The sequence below is a fragment of the Geotrypetes seraphini genome, chromosome 19, assembly GCF_902459505.1.
Source record: "Geotrypetes seraphini chromosome 19, aGeoSer1.1, whole genome shotgun sequence".
NCBI classification, from domain to species: Eukaryota; Metazoa; Chordata; class Amphibia; order Gymnophiona; family Dermophiidae; genus Geotrypetes; species Geotrypetes seraphini.
This window is the reverse complement of record NC_047102.1, coordinates 38,499,454-38,517,289: the sequence shown is the minus strand read 5'-3', so window position 1 is coordinate 38,517,289 and position 17,836 is coordinate 38,499,454. Positions and strand designations below refer to the sequence as shown.

Below are 17,836 nucleotides of genomic sequence, written 5' to 3'. Positions count from 1 at the left end.
AGAGCAAGTAGTTCCATGTGCAAGCTGTCTTCAGCTTGAATTCCTCATGAAGGAAATAAACGAACTGAGAGAGGAGGTGGAGAGACTGAGAAGCATCCATGAGAATGAAAGGTACATTGATGAAATGGATCATGAGGCATCAAAGATTTCCAGTAGTGGGGAAGAAGAAGCTGTGCTGAGGGAAGACAGCTAGACTCAGATAACGGAACCCTGCAAGACTGGTACTGTGACTCCACCTGTCCTTGAACTGAAGAACCAGTATGCAGCCCTGGAAGTGGAGGAGATGAGAGCATCCCAGGTAGAGAAAGGACCAAAAGCTTAAACCCCCCCAAATTACTGGATCCGTGACCACTAAGAGGCATAAAGAAGTAGTGGTTGGCAATTCCTTTCTGAGGGGTACAGAAGTGCCCATCTGCAGACCAGCCATGATGCCCCAGGTCTGCCTGGTGCCAAAATCCAAGATGTCATGGAGAGCTTGCTGAGACTCATGAAGTCTGATGACTATTATCCAATGCTGCTCATCCATTTTGGCACTAATGATATTCCAGGTACCCCTATGAACGTATCAAAAGTGACTTTGTGGCTCTGGGAAAGAAGGCGAAGCAGTCAGGTGTGCAGGTGGTATTCTCATCAATCCTCCCTGTCTAGGGGAAAGATTAGGGCACAGAAGCTCGCATCCTGGAGATGAATACGTGGCTACGTGGATAGTGTCATCAAAAGCGTTTTGGCTTCCTGGACCATGGGATGATTTTTTAAGGGCTGCTGAGCAGGGATGGTATGCATCTATCAAAGAGTGGAAGAAGTGTCTTCAGAAGCAAGCTGGCTAATCTAGTGAAGAGGCTTTAAACTAGAAGTGATGAGGCAGGGTGATCAAAACCCCAGGGTGAGTATAAGCCCTCAGGTAAGTAAATCACTGAATACCTCTAAATGGATGAGAAAAGGGGGCAATGTCTGGAAAGCAGTATATACTAATGCTCAAAGTATGGGAAACAAAGCTCTAGATCTAGAAGCTATGATGGAAGATTAGTTGGATATAGTGGCGATCGTGGAGACGTGGTTCACAGAGAATTTTGACTGGGATGTTGTTATACCGAGCTGTTCAGGAAAGACAGAGTAGGAAGAAAAGGAGGGGGGTGGGGAGTAGCATTATATTTTAAAGATAATGTTAAAGCTACACAATTGACAGATCTGCAGGACAAGGCAGAGGCACTCAATCAATTTGGAAAGGGGGAATGGGAAATTACATTACATTAGTAACTTCTATTCTGCCAATACCTTGCAGTTCTGGGCGGATTACAAAAGAAGATGACTGGACATTTCCAGGAAAATTATAAATTAGAGTGCTGTTACATGGTTGAGACTTTTCTGGGAAATTTACAAGACTGGAAATAGTCAAGGAGGTATATTAGGATTTCTTGATAAATTTTCTGAATAACAATGTTTTGATTTACATTTGATAAAGTTTTGATAAAGTTACTCATGAGAGGCTCCTGAGAAAATTAAAGTGTCATGGGATAGGTGGCAAAGTTCAGTTGTGGATTAGGAATTAGGGTTAAATGGTCATTTTTCTCAATGGAGGAGAGTAAACAGTGGAATGCCGCAGGGGTCTGTACTAGGACCAGTGCTATTTAACTTATTTATAAATGATCTGGAAATTGAAACGACAAGTGAGGTGATTAAATTTGCAGATGACACTAAACTGTTCAAAGTTGTTAGAACGCATGCAGATTGTGAAAAATTGCAAGCAGACCTTAGGAAATTGGAAGACTGGGCATTTACATTACATTACATTAGTGATTTCTATTCCGCTTGTGCCTTGTGGTTCTAAGCGCATTACATTAGAAGATGGCTGGTCATTTCCAGGCGATGACAATACAATACTTTACATTACTTTAACAAACTTTGCATACCTTACTTTACATAACTTTTCGTACATAACTTTACGTGGATTTACTTAGCATTACTTTACATTATCTTACAGTACTTACATAACTTTACATTACATTATTTTACAGAGCATAACTTTACATTACAGAAAAGCAAGATTCTGTTTCTAAATAGTTGTATCGAACATTTTGAGATATTTGGTGGTGGTTATGTTTCCGGGTATGTATTAAACTAAACTAAACTAAATCTTGGGTTTATATACTGCATCATCTCCGCAGATGGAGCTCGACACGGTTTACAAGGTTAGGGAAGGAACGGAACTCCAATGTAATTATATAAGTAAGAGAGAAGAGAGGTTAGGTGTGAGAGTGCCAGGAGAGTGTATTGACTTATCGTCATTGCGACTTGATTAGATGTTGCCTGTGGAGAGGAATTGCAAGGAAGGTGCGGAGGGGATAGAAAATGATGGGAGATTATATTGTTGGGATGTGTTTTTTGAATAGTATGGTTTTGATATCTTTTTGAAACGCTTTATAGTCAGTAGTTGTGATCAGCAACTTGGAGATGGAGGGGTCAATTTTTGCCGCCTGTGTAGCAAGTAGGTTGTCATATAGTTTTTTGCGTCTTGTGCCTTTGAGTGGGGGGTAGGTGAACAGGATCTGGGTTCTCCTTATTCTGGCTGAAAGGTTTCGGTGTAGGCGACTGTTTAGGTAGATAGGTGCAGTTCTGTTTAGTACTTTGAATAATAGGCAGTATAGTTTGAATTAAATTTAATGTGGACAAATGCAAAGTGATGCACATTGGGAAGAATAAAATGAATCACAGTTACCGGATATTAGGGTCCACTTTGGGGATTAACGCCCAAGAAAAGACAATACAATGAAACCTTCCACCCAATGTGTGGCGGCGACCATAAAAGCAAACAGGATGCTAGGAATTATTTAAAAAAGGATGGTAAACAAGACTAAGAATGTTATAATGCCCCTGTTTCGCTCCATGGTGCGACCTCATCTGGAGTATTGCGTTCAATTCTGGTCTCCTTATATTAAGAAAGACATAGTGGCACTAGAAAAGGTTCAAAGAAGAACAACCAAGATGGTAAAGGGGATGGAACTCCTCTCGTATGAGGAAAGCCTTAAATGGTAGGGCTCTTCAGCTTGGGAAAGAGACAGCTGAGGGGAGATATGATTGAAGTCTACAAAATCCTGAGTGGAGTAGAACAAGTAGATCGATTTTTCACTCCTTCAAAAATTACAAAGACTAGGAGACACTCGATGAAGTTACAGGGAAATACTTTTAAAACCAATAGGAGGAAATTTTTTTCACTCAGAGAACAGTTAAGCTCTGGAACACGTTGCCAGAGAATGTGGTAAGAGCGGGTAGCGTAGGTTTGGGCAAGTTCCTGGAGGAAAAGTCCATAGTCTGTTATTGAGTCCATAGTCTGTTATTGAGAAAGACATGGGGGAAGCCACTGCTTGCTCTGGATCGGTAGCATGGAATATTGCTACTCCTTGGGTTTTGGCCAGGTACTAGTGCCCTGGATTGGCCACCGTGAGAACAGGATACTGGGCTGACCCAGATAGGCTATTCTTATGCGATATACAGGCCTCTTTTACAGACGGAAGATGTGGACAGAGATTTAATAGTAGACATTCAGAATATATCTAAAAAGGGGAAGTTTTACTAATAGGTGATTTTAATATGCCGAATGTTGATTGGGGTATCCCTATTATGGGATCTTCTAGAAGTATGGAGATCACTGGCATCTCTGTAAAACAACAGTCTGCATTATCCGCACCCCCCCCCCCCCCCACCCGAGAGGATCTTGAGTAACATCCAACAGATCCAAGTCCTCCTCAGGTGAAACCATATCCACAAAAAAAAGAAATCCTTGTCCCAAGAAACCTGTGGCCACCTGGACAAAGGGGGGGTTCTGGGCAGAAGCAGATGCCGAGGGGGTTGAACGGGGACAGACATTGATGGCAAAGGTCCCCTTGAAAAACTAGATACCCCTGGGGAACAAGCAGGATCCCCAGTCGCTTGCAAGTAAGCCTTGTACATGGCTAAAACTAAACAGGGGCAAAACCTCCTGGCAGCAACAAAGAACCCACTGCATTAGCAGGAAAAACTATTGTTTTAAATTCTTTATTCATTTTTACATATTACAACAAGTGTATCAGAAAAATCATTCGAACTTATAAATATACACTTGATTAACTTTCATATATCATTAAAAATATAACTTTTCAGCCAATATCTATATGCTATAATATTTTAAATATTATGAACTATTCCAAGTATCTAAACAATTGATATCAAGTTAGAAAACCCTCCCAACCCCTCCCTCCCCTTACAAAAGTTCCATCCCCAATACATCAAAAACAATTAAATACTCTTATACATTATAGGATTTAATCTTTATTACCCACCCATACCCCTCCATGTCAAATATCTTACTTTGGGAAAACGTTATTACTCATTACAAAAATCTGTTAATGGTGGTTGAGCAGGAAAAACTTTTAAGACCTGTTCCAGCCTCTCTAACACAGGAGGGAGGTCACCTGAGGCCAAATGGCGGAGGTAAAATGGCAGAGCTTCCCGCCAAAATAGAGGAAAAACCCACCAAAATAATCTCACCTGAGGCCTGTAGTGGCAAAGAGGTCTGAACAGACCCAGCCGCTAAAGCAGGACTGCAGACAGCAGTTGCTGTAGCAAAAAGGGAGTCCCCAGCAGTATCGGCAGTAAGGAAAACCTTATTTCCTTGATTGTCAATGGCTGGGGAACACTGGGCATCCCCACTGCCTGCAGCTGACGAGGGGAACCCTGCTCACTGTTACCCGAAGCCAACAACGATTCCCCCTTGTAGCGGCCGGCACACTTCATGCACATGCCAGCCACATTCACCGCTCATCGGGTACACAATTAGCACTTTTTTCTCTTCAAAGTGCTCATCACAAACCACCACAAAAGAAAAAGCAAAACTGCCAGTTAGCAATTAACTTTAATTAAAATTAATTAAAAGCTTCAGACTGGCACTGCCTCAGGATGGTTTGGGGTTTTTTCAAGTACAACTTTAACTAACAAACTGAGCAGACTCCACAGGCTCTTAAAGCTATGTGCCTTGCCTAAACTGTGGCAAGGCTCACAGCTGAGCCTCCTCCAAGTCAAACAATAGGAGGAGGTAGGGGAAAATGGGGGAAGGGACTCAATCAGTCAAGTGTGGAATCCCCCATGGTCGAACGGATCCCCGCAAGGGTCCCCCAAGTTCAATCCAGCACCCACAAACAGGGACAATAAAGGCCACTAATCACATCCAACAGGCCCTAACTAACCAAAGGAAAGACTACACAGGCTTACCACCTTCACCTGATGGGATACTAAGAACAGACTGATTGTAGATGGGACTGCACAGTCCACTTGAACTACAGCCAAAAGTCAGTATCTCAGTCTCCACTTGCTGGCAGAGGAGCGTAAACCCATCCATTCTGTACAGGTCTGGAGAGATGCAAAAGAACACCCATTCACAGAGGTAGAAGTCCCTGGAAACCCCTTCTCACCATTTCCCCTTGTCTGATGTCAAAGGCTTTCCTGCCTCAAATTATTGCCAATTCATATCACCTCATTCAGGTTTTTTTTGTACCCCCCCCCCAAAAAAAAAAAAAAAATCTTTATCCTCATGGATGCGCCCCCTTTATCAGCAATAGAGACATTTGAAACTGACACCCCACTGCTACCATTAGTCAGAGGACAAGATTCTTGGGGGTCAGAGGGAGAGACAGAGGGGCAGGACCCCAATAGTGCTATTCATTCTGCCTGGCAGTTCCTCTGGGTCCAGCAGGGACAGTCACAGCAGAGATGGGACCCACAGCTTGGACCCTACGGTAGGGGTAGTATCAAGTAACTATCATCAGGTTTGCAGACCAACCCGAGAACTCTAAGCAGTCTAGTGACCCCGACCTGAGGGCCACAGGCCACAGAATATGCCCTATGAAGTCAAGCATGAGAATTAAGGAAATACCTGCTGCATTAGGTCGCACTGCAACCATGTATTAAAGAGGAAGATAATGGCAAGTTTTAGGACTACAGTATTCCTTATTGTAGTAAGAATGCCACTGAAAGCTCAATGCTGCCATCTGCTGATTGGGAAGCACTGCCCACTCATCAGGACTAACAGGGATAATAAGGAAATTAAAAAGTACATTAAAACAATCAGAAAAAACAACATCACTATAAACTACATTAGAAATAATTCAACCCAACCACCTCAAACATTGAAGTAATCTGTATTGCTTAATAGTTAATTGACATGACAGTTACAAGTCTCTTAAGCTGACACTCCCTCTCCATAGAGTCAAAGAAAGAACTATGCTGACATAGCTAAACAGATCTAGTCCCCGTTAACGTAGTAAATTCTATCCAAATATCCCCAATAGTACAATGGGCCCATTTATGGCCACTCTGTCTTCTGTTGCAGATCCCCTTGCCCTGGGGATCCTTTCTGATATTTTGTTTGGAGGCTCTTAATTTAAAACTTCTGCTACTAATGACAGCCATGACATTTTGCATATCTCACCTTGATAATGGGTGGAGCTATTGCCAGATATTTATCACCATTGTGATAAGTAATAGATTCTTGACCAATGATGATTGCACCACCAAAAGGCTCAGGGACTGTAGAGGAAGAAAATCATAATAACTGGAAGTACTATTATCTAAAGATGGAGTAAGATCTTAAGGTGAAAAAGGAGACAACAATGGCAGTCATAAAAAGTTAAAAAACAAAACAAAACAACAACAAACCTAAAAAGCTAATGTTTCCATTATTAGAAATAAGCATCATGTTGCAAAATTAGATCTTATATGTGAGAAGTCCAAAAAGGCACCTATTTTAAGCCTGTCATTTTAAAAAAAATGTTTACCAAGAAGTAACTGCCATTCTTATTGTTTTGAACTTCAAGTCAACATACAAAGGAGGAAGTGATTGACAAAAATGTAAGTATTCATCTCCCCAAACAGTACCAATTCACCCTTTGGCTCTACACCTCTTTTAACTGATCTATAAATACACAAAAGATTCAGCATTTTGTTGCTTCTGCAGCCATTCCTCAAAAGATGCCCAAATCTGCAAGTATCACCTGCTGATTTTTAAATGCAGTTATCTTACACAGGGCCTCTTTTACAAAGCCAATGTAGATGCCCATTCGGTTCCTATAGGCTTTAGAGTGTTTACTGTGGCAGCATCGCTACAGTGGCTTTGTAAAAGGGGCCCACAGTTTGTAACTAGCCCCAATATACTTAAGCAAGCTATCTCTACCCAGGAGCTGCTGCTGTTTCTAATATAAAACTATCTCTGCTCTTGTAGAGATTATACATGGTAAGATCAGTTTGCCATCTGGACACTCAAACTGCTCAGGGAACACATTTAACAAAAAACATTTAAAGATCTTTACACCAGCTCCAAGCCTGTCAATTGTTTAAGGACATCAAGCACACACTCACACACTCCTACAACAAAAATATGATGGCAGATAAAGGCTAAATGGTCCATCTGTAGCATCCACTATCCTCCTCTCCCTAAGAGATCCCACTTGCATGTCCCACGCTTTCTTGAATTCAGACACAGTCTGTCTCCACCACCTCTACCGGGCGACTATTCCACATATCTACCACCACCAAACTCACTTCAAAAGTGTTAAATTATATAGCTTTTATTCATACACAAGTGGAAATCTGGACATTTACATTTAGATTGAAATTAAATCCAGGCAAATCAAAATTCTTTCTAGCTAGTCCTAATGAAAAAATTACTGAAACTTTACTTCTAAACAGTCAATCTTATTCGATATCTCCTACGCTGAAAATTTTAGGGGTTATTTTAGATCGGTCCTTATCTTTTAAGGCCCAAGAGATGCTTTATTGTCCTCTGGAAACTGCACACTATTAGGAAATATTTTGATTTTATATCATTTCAAATCTGGTTCAATCTTCAATCCTTTCAATATTGGATTATTGTAATGTTATTTATCTGGGATCATATAAAATAACTACTAGCCGACTAAAAATCATACAAAATACAGCTATTCATTTGATTTTTAATCTGAAAAACCACGATCATATCAGTGTATATTATCAAAAGCTTCACTGGCTACCATTTGAGGCTAGAGTGCTATTTAAATTTGGATGCATTTGTTTTAAAGTTTTATTTGGCTTAGCACCGGCTTACCTTGTTTCTCATTTTAGTTTTTTTGTTTCTAAGAAAAATATTCGTAGATCTAGTTGGTTTTATTTTCCTTCAGCAAATGCAAGTCGTTATAAAAATTTTTTAGATAGGACCTTAGCATTCCAAGCAGGATTAATGAATTCATGTTTGAATCTTCTTGTTTCTCCATTTCTTACTTACTATCAATTTCAAAAAGATCTTAAAACCCACTTATTTAAACAATATAATATACATTATTGATTTTTATATTATCATGTAGCTATAATGTACTTTTAATCTTTTTATCTATACTTATTTTAGTTTATATTGTGTTTTCCTTATTCATTAGTTTTAATGCTTGTATTAGTTACTTTGAATTTTATTATGTATGATGTTATTATATTGTATGCTGAGTACCTATTGTGTAAACCACTATGAACTGCTGGTTAGGCGGTATAGAAAAATAAAAATAAATTATTAAGATACAAATGTTTCCAGATTTAGCAAGGGAGACTCAAAAGCGTAAAAGAGAATTTCTTTTGTTAAAACCCGGTGTTTTGGCTTTAGGGGCAACTTTTTTTCTTAGACACCCTTGTAAATGTGTAATTCATTATAAAACCCAGAAGTATGTTTTCTTTGAACCTCTCCAACTGACGACTTTCCTGTCCTTGTCCCGATTGGAGGAGAGTGCTTAATAGAATAAATGTCCTTACTTTCTGATAGCTTATGATTTCATAAAGACTACTTTTCTTTGGTTAACTCTCATTTGAATCACATTTTGGATCTATTTGAGGACTTGAGAAGATTTATGTTAGTTTATTATTGCTTATTTAGTTTTGGTGTGACAAGTTAATTTCCCTTATCATGAATCTTCTTTCTGTACAAGTTCATCTTGATTGTATAAATTGAAAACTTATAAATAAATAATAAATTACTATTATTATTATATTATTATTTCTGATAAGTGCAAAGTGATGCATGTCGGGAACAAAAATCTCATGCACGAATACAGGATGTCCGGGGCGGTATTTGGAGAGACCTCCCAGGAAAGGGACTTGGGAGTTCTGATTGACAAGTCCATGAAGCCATCTGCACAATGTGCTGTGGCGGCAAAAAAGGCAAACAGAATGCTAGGAATGATCAAGAAGGGGATCACAAACAGATCATGCCGCTGTACCGGGCCATGGTGCGCCCTCACCTGGAGTACTGTGTCCAGCACTGGTCGCCGTACATGAAGAAGGACATGGTACTACTCGAAAGGGTCCACAGAAGAACGACTAAAATGGTTAAGAGGATGGAGGAGTTGCCGTACAGTGAGAGATTGGAGAAGCTGGGCTATCTAGATATGTACAGCAACTTCCATATAATCTCTGTACTCCTAAAATTCAAGGCCATAAATTCTCAGATTATTTATTCTTTACTTATTTTCTAGGTTTTCAATCTACTACTGGTTTACTTGTATGATCTCGATCAATTAGCTTGTCACATCCAGCACAACTCTCCTTGCTCTTTCAAATCCAACTGCTCCAAATGTCTACCCAGCTCAGATACTTCAGATCTTGATTCTGTTATGCACACCATTATTTCTGTTTACAATCACAAAGTCTGTCTTAATGTTGAGGAACCAGATTTCTAATTCATCTCTAATGACATGTATTGCACCACTTATTTCTGTGCCACTGTCTGCCCCTGCTATGCAAAACAAAGAAAACTACAGAGAACGTTGTTTTAAGGTGTTGTTTTTAATCGCATTTATTTATTTGATATAATAAATTCAGCCTGCATCATTGTACATGTGGCTGTAGTTTTCTTTGTTTTGCTTTTGTATTCCTCACTGCAAACCTTGTTGGTTCTTCCTTTTTTTGTTTGCTTTGGATTGACCTGCCCCTGCTATGCTCCACATTCTCTTCTTTGTCCATTTTTCCTGCGCTATGCTGGCCTCTTCATGAAGGTCTAATTTCCCCACAGAATAACAGAACTCTATCATTTTGTGTTTGGATATCATACTTGCTGGGTTTCTGCAAGTGCTAGGCTGGGTGACTTAACTGCCCCCATAAGTCGTAGGCTCCCAGATCTATCTTCAACAGCACACAAATGCTGGCAAACAAATCTGCATCTGCTCCAAAGATACAAATTTGAGTACAAATCCGTATGTTTTATAATACACATATATATTGCAATTTCACCTTCATTCAGCCCAAACTACATCCCCATGAATGTCTACAAACAGATTATGTAAAAGGCAGCACACCCTTTTCCACGTGTATACTGTCACAAATTTATAAAAGCCCTTTCTTATATGTAAAACAGGTTTTAAAAGTAGAAAAGGCTTTATAATACTACCCTCCATAAAGTATTACTTGAAGACTAAATGCAAAAAGATGAGAAAAGGAGAGCAATATGTGTAAATGAGAAAGGGAGAGAACACAAATTTATGATTTAGAGGCAACCTAGAGGTAAGTGAGTAAGGGAATAAAACGTACAATGAGCAAGTGGATGGAGAGACAATAGATATGAATGAACTAAGCATCAACTGAGAAGCAGACAAAACAGAATTTGGAATAAGAAAATCTTCCTGACCTGCAATAACCATTGATGCCTCAGCCTCAACATTCTCCTGTTTCCACGGGCCTTTGTTAAACTCCTTCTCTCGTAGGGACACTTCATACGTCTTCACATGACGGCCCTGAGGATCCTGGGAGGACAGGAGACTGCCAAACATTATACAAAAATCAATGAAGGAGAGAGAGGTAGGAATGAAAGCTGTGGAAAGAAAGGGTGGAATGAGTGTAATGGAGGGAAAACAAGAATGAGTGTATGTGATATGGATACAAAGGATAGCAAGAAAAAGAATGTGTTTTAGAAGTGTATGAAAGCAATGGGAAGGTAGGTGGGGAGGCAGGGCAAGTGTTTGTTTAGAGCTGGGAGGGATCCAAGGATAAGAATGTTGTCTGCAGTGAAGAAGCTAGGATTAAAGACTGCATCTATCACTTCACCATTTTTATGTAGGATACCAGCATTTTATAAGTAATTGGCTGAATATTCAGCTAGGCCTGGCACCAGCTCTTAGGTTAATACACTTATTTTAAGTAGCACCATTGAATACATATGCAAACAAAGACCACACAAGCAATTATCCCTCTAAATCTAAATAGATAACATATCCATTTAGAAATTCAATATCACCACTATTCAGCTGCTAAATGGTAAGTTATGCTTTTAGATTTAGAGGCATTGCCAACACATGGATAACTGCAGGCTCCGCCTTTGCTCTTCCCAAGTGCCCCTTATGATATGGATGAAACCTGGCCAATCCAGTGAATTAAATGGCCTGATTTTATCAGTACAATAGCTGAGAATTCAACACCTGACAGCAAACGCTTCACTGGTTCTGAATATTAGGCCAAATATTTTCACTTTTCATGAATATTAAGCAAAATAAATATTGAGTTCTAGAGGAATATTACTTCCTGTAGAGGACCATATAAAATCTGTAAATAACAGAAATGAACAAAGAAATTTTGATGAGAAGATAATCCTTACAGATTCAGGCACTGGGATAAACCAACTGAAAAAGATGGATTTTTGAATTTAGGGAAAGTGAATCCTCAACAGCATGCCCCAGAAAGAGGGAGCAAGTAATAGAAAGAAAGAAATGACATTAGGCTGGGAGAGGGATATGTGGTGCAGCAACTAGAGGCAGCAGAGCTTCTGGTATACAACTTAGGTTCACTGGGTACCTGATAGACAAAACAGATGGTGGGAGCCTGGCAGCCATATAGGAACTTCACATCAATGACCTGCAACTCTTCTAGCCGGATGTTAAAGGCTTTTAACTCCTTGTTGTCTCGGTCAAGGGGGATGACCTTGAAAAGCCCGTCATAGAGACGCAGTCCAATCATACGGCATTCTGGATCAATGATGCCAATGATGCCTGTTTCCGAGGGGCGACCAATGCGATCCTAGAGTAAGAGGGAGAAAGAATATGGCTCATGAAGCTGCACAGCACATAGATGCATTCCCTCCTATCTTCAAAATGTCAAGGGGAAGAGATTACTCATCAATAGGGTTACAACTAATACAACAGATACTTTTCTGTTTTCACAGCTGCAGTTGTAACTCTGCTGTGACATTTTTAAGGATGCTTGTATCACTACACAACTTTCCAGTTGTACTTTTCTGTGGGTGCTAATACGATCAATAAATCTCTGCTAGATGGACATGTGCCTGATGGCCTTAAGCTAGCAGCTGTGAAGCCCTTCCTTAAGAAGCCCTCTTCAGATCCCAACTTAGTTGATAATTATAGACCTATATCTTCCCTTTCTTTCTAGCTAAAGTTCTTGAAAAGGTCTTTGACCAACTAACCAAATTTTTGCTCACTAATTCCATCCTTGATCCCTTTCTTATGATGACACTGAGAATCTTCTTCTATCATTTTTGGACTTTATCCTTCTAAGTTTTAGTCAAGGTGACTTTTCTCCTAGTTAGCCTGCACATCTCAAGCACCGCTTAATAGACTGCTTTCCATTGGTTTATCGGGCACTGTATGAAGTGGTTTTAATCCTTTTTTCTAGCAGAGCCAATGAAACTCATTACCAGTGGCGTTCCTCAAGGTTCCATCCTTTCACCTGTTCTATTCAATAATTGTTTACTGCCATAAGAACATAAGAATTGCCACTGCTGGGTCAGACCAGTAGTCCATCACACGGGTGCCCACAGGTCAAAGACCAGTGCTCTAAATGAGTCCAGCCTCACCTGCGTACGTTCCAGTTTAGCAGGAACTTGTCCAAATTTGTCTTGAATCCCTGGAGGATGTTTTCCCCTATAACAGACTCCTTTTTGCGCCTTATGCTGATGATATTCAATTTTTGCTTAAGGTTAAAAGCAACATAGATGAGACAATTTTCGAACTGCAATCACACTTGAACCTGACAGAACACTGGTTACAGGATAACTTCTTGAAATTAATGTTCACAAACCCGTATCATATTTCTATCTGATCTCCCTTCTCCTGATATTCCAAAGTCCCTTAGGATTGGCAATTTCAGTATTGCTAGACTGGATAAAATGCACAATCCTGAAGCCATTCTAGATTCCAGCCTCTCCATGAAGCACCATATCTCGGGAGTGGTCTCTGTGATTTTCCATAAGTTAAGGATTGTGAGATGTTTATGTGAGGCCTTATCCTTTTCCAATTTTCACTCAGTAGCTCAGGCCTGCATTGTTCCGTGCTTTGACTACTGTAATAGTAGTGGGAACCTCAAAGCAGCATCTGAGAGCCCTACCAGTTGCTCAAAATGCCACAGCTAGAATCATCACTAGTACTGAGAATCTCACCATATAACTCCAACTTTAACCTCACTTCAATGGTTTCCGATTGAACAGAGAATCGTCTTTAAGCTTCTCTGCCTAACTTATAAAACTCTTCATGACTTACCCTCAACACAACCACCACCACTAATTTCTGCATTGTTGCAGCATTACCAGCCTACCAGGATGCTATGTTTCTCTGGTTATCTTCTTTTGGTAGTTCCCTCCATTTGATTGGTCAAACTAGAAACTTATAGATAAGGGGTGATGACCACATCACCCCTTATTATAGAAAACTACACTGGCTGCCAATAGAAGCGAGAGTCATCTTCAAATTCGCCTGTCTCTGCTTTAAAACCTTAACTGGCTTATCACCGATTTATCTGTCTCACCACTTCGTGTTCCCCGAAACCACAAGCACACGTAATACCAACCTGTTTACCTACCCTTCCCCAAAGGGATGCACCTACAAAAGATTCTTCAACAGAACTCTCTCATACCAAGCTGGCAGATGGACAAACTGCCTGACCACCCTTATTTCATCTGCCCCATGTTACTTATCCTTCAGGAAATCTCTCAAATCTTTCCTCTACGACAAATTTCTTGAACCTCCCCCATCACCAAATAACTAAAGACTACCTCTTTAGTTGGCCTCTCGCACTGCCTCACCACTACATACTTAACTCTGCTGTATATGTACTGTCCCCTGTATGATAAACCTACTCTGTTTCTTTACTGTATAAAATACCTATACTGAATATGTACAGTTCGCATTGTATCATCGCTGTAAATGTACAGTCTCTTACTCTGTAAACCGCTCTGAACTGTTTGTGGTACTGCGGTATATAAAAATAAAGTTATTATTATTATTATTATCTCTTCAATGTCATGGAACCTAAACTTTGGAATGCAATGCCTTCAACTCTCCATACATTGTCCATCTTTGGATCTTTCAAGAAAAAGCTCAAGACTATTCTTTTCCTTCGTGTCTATGAGGTCATCATGAGTGTACCAACTGTTTAACCATCTTGGTTTGGTGTTTTTGTTAATTATCACTAACTGTTCATTGTCTATTGTTGCATTTAATGTTTTGTATGTCTGTTGTAATCTGCCTAGAACGTTAGATAGTGTGAAATAGAAAATAAATTAAATAAACAAACATATGGATTTTGCCACCATCTCACAGCCTGCTTACCTGTACATTTCCATGGGCACGGGTTATGATATCAATACTGTCCCCACTTTGCTTATACTCCAGGATACAGGCATTGTACTTGGCAGTGAGAACAAATAGCAGGTCCTTGTTTTCCCCCTGAAGAGACAAAACCATAGCTGATACTCTTGAATCTAAAAAGTCCAACATGGAGCACCTGAAGTAGAACCCTCTCTGCATACCTTTGGCCGGAAGAGCTCCATGACAGCAATCTTGCCATACATTCCCACCTCCTTGACTGGACGCAGGCCCTCTGCAGTGACCACATAGATCTCAAGTCGTGTATTCTTCGCAATAAGCAAATTTAAGTCCTCAGCAGAGGTAAAATGTCCTGAAATGATGCAAGGCAAAAAGAAAAGCTTACCTGACTGTCAAAACCTAACACAAAACGAAGAGTGAAAGGAACTTAATCTATAAAAACACAGCTTACACAGTTCTGAGTAGCATAAAATGTTTTGTCTTAACACACTTTGATATTGAGTCCTAACACTTTTCAGAAAAATAAGTGTAGCTTTAATTACTGCACTAATTTTAAAAAGAAACCCAAACATTTTTTTTTTATTACGCAAGATCAGGATTTTTTAAGAGAAATACTGATCCTCATTTTTAGCCTTTCAACAATATTGGCATGCGCTGTCATTTATTCTTCTAAATGACCACTTCTAAGAGGTCAGTGGATTTAAAATTTCAAGTATGTGGACCAGAATCCAAAGATTCAGGGCTCCTTTTATCAAGCCACGCTAGCGGGGTTAACGCGTGCGACTTTTCATCACGAGCTAACCCCCGCGCTGAGCCAAAACTACCGCCTGCTCAAGAGGAGGCAGTAGCGGCTAAAGGTTTAAGCCCTCGGTTTCAAAAAGAAAGCAATCCGGCAAGGAAGATGACAGCTCTCTAAAGTCTGCTGATACTTAGTCAATGTGATCAGCACACATGGGTAAATTCTGTTGGGATTTTGCTTTTTGCATTTCTGAACAATAACCCAAAATAGGATAAAGGTTAGTTCACTTATCAACGCCACTATACGTAAATGGAGAAACCTCTGTGAATCTTGGCAGAAATATGGTCACTTAATGGGGGTCAGATCAGTCTTTTGGTGACTATCAAAATTTCTGCAACCTTGCCCCTAGCTATTATGTCATTTATAATTGACAGACTACAGGAAAACAGTATTCTCCCTGGGACCTTTTGAATGGGTACACCCTGTCAGCTGATTTTATTGACTCACAACTAACATAACAAAAGATTTTATAATACTGTTCAGTACTCTCACACCCATAACTCAGCTACTCCTTCGTGCCACCAAGTTGGTAATGCTTTCGCCAGAAAATTCTGATAAACAAGATAGCACAGTTACTTACCTAACAGGTGTTATCCAGGGACAGCAGGCAGATATTCTCATATGTGAGCGACGTCATCCATGGAGCCCCCCGGTATGGACAGTATTAAAAGTCTACTGTCACTTTTAAGTTTTAAGAAACTTTGCAACTGCCCGCATGCGTGAGTGCCTTCCCGCATGACGCAGGCTCACGGTACCTCAGTTCCTTAAGCAAACTAAGAAGCCAAGCAGGGAAGGTGGATGGGTTGTAAGAATATCTGCCTGCTGTCCCTGAATAACACCTGTTACGGTAAGTAATTGTGCTTTATAACAGGACAGGCAGCATATTCTCACATGTGGGACTCCCTAGCTTACTACAATGGGATGGAGGGAGTGTTGGCCATTAAGAAAATAGGTATTGGAATATTACTTGGCCGAAGTGACCATCCGGAAAGGATTCCACACAGTAGTTAGACGTGAACGTTTGAACTGAGGTCCAAGTAGCTGCTTTACAGATTTTATCCATGGGAGTGGAATGCAAGAAAGCAACTAAAGCTGCCATAGTTGGGACCTTATCCTGTTACAAGATCCCGGAGCTGCAGCTCATCCTGAACACAGTAGAAAGCAACAAAGGCTGCCAACCATGTAGAACAAGTTATCTTAGTTACAGGCCGACCCAAACTGTGAGGATCAAAGAAGAGGAACAGTTGAGATGGTGTATGTGGCTTAGCCCATTGAAAGTGATAAGCCATGGTTCGTTTACAGTGTAAGGTATCAAGAGCTGTTTCTCCAGGGTGAGAATGAGGCTTGGGAAGAAACTGGAAGCACAATTGATTTGATTCCAATGAAGTCCAGTGACTACATTCAGTAAGAATTCAGGATGGGAGCAGAGAACTACCATATCCTGGTAGAAAACTTAAAAGGTGGGTCCGACACCAACACTTGAAGTTCACTCACTCGACATGCACTAATAAGAAATATCACTGTGAAAGTGAGATAGGCTAGATGAGTAGAAGACATTGGCTGAAATGGAGGTTTCATCAGTCTGGTGAGAACAACAGTAAGCTAGAGAACGCTGGTGTCAATGTTTGGTCTGCATCAAGAGACTCGATACTGTCAAGACCCTTGATGCTTGTTGGGAAGTGGAAGGCTTCCAAGCTGACTTCCCCGATGCTATTCATTCTTCCAATGTCGATGCAAAGCAGGAGTTTTTGATGTCGACAGCTCTGAAGATTTGGCAATCCATGGCCGAGCCGATGAGTTTCTCCTGTTGAATGTGACAGGCCTTGAAGGAGCGCTACTGTAAGGTGTAACATCGAGAAGAAGACTCAGCGTGGTGTTCAGGACTTAAACACTGTAGACGCCAACTATGAGAGTTGGTGATAGAAATAGGCCGCTGCACCTAAAGCACTTCTCAAAACCCATCGACGGTTTCGACTATGAGGAAAAACAATTTCGTCGGCAAGATTATACTCAATGTAAAACAGAGAGATACCCGCCGAGGAAAAACTCTAAGGCTGAAGTCCAAGTTTAGAAAAAAGACGAAAACATATATATTTTTTTAAATTAAATTTTCTATTTTTTAGTAGAGAAAGAACAATACTGATAAGAAAACGTATAGAAAAAAGGCACAAGAGCAGGAAAGCAATGCAGACTGAACGGAGTTCAATCAAAAAAGTACTTCTTTGCGCCGCAGAAAAAGAAGAACTGAAGTACCGCGAGCCTATATCGAGCGGGAAGGCATACACACATGAGCGGTGCAGGCAGTGTCAAGGTTTCTTAAAACTTAAAGTGGCAGTATACTTTTAATACTGTCCGTACCGGGGCTCCGTGGATGACATCACCCACATGTGAGAATATGATGCCTGCTTGTCCTGTCCTTCACACCTCAGATTTCTAACCATAAGTGGTT

General features: G+C 40.4%; 1 protein-coding gene across 4 annotated transcripts in view; it reads right to left on the bottom strand.

Moving 5' to 3' along the window:
• DDB1 (damage specific DNA binding protein 1) overlaps positions 1-17,836 on the bottom strand; it is a 76,775-nt gene that overhangs the window by 48,573 nt on the left and 10,366 nt on the right. For 3 of the 4 annotated variants that reach the window (XM_033927985.1, XM_033927983.1, XM_033927986.1), the window contains exons 2-6: positions 14,792-14,940; positions 14,592-14,708; positions 11,827-12,048; positions 10,667-10,781; positions 6,461-6,558 (exon numbers count right to left, since the gene is read on the bottom strand). In XM_033927985.1, coding sequence (XP_033783876.1) covers positions 6,461-6,558; positions 10,667-10,781; positions 11,827-12,048; positions 14,592-14,708; positions 14,792-14,833 — 594 coding nt within the window. In that variant the 5' untranslated portion in view covers positions 14,834-14,940. Of the gene's footprint in view, positions 1-6,460; positions 6,559-10,666; positions 10,798-11,826; positions 12,049-14,591; positions 14,709-14,791; positions 14,941-17,836 lie in introns of those variants that run through there. The other variant, XM_033927987.1, reaches the window with a different exon arrangement.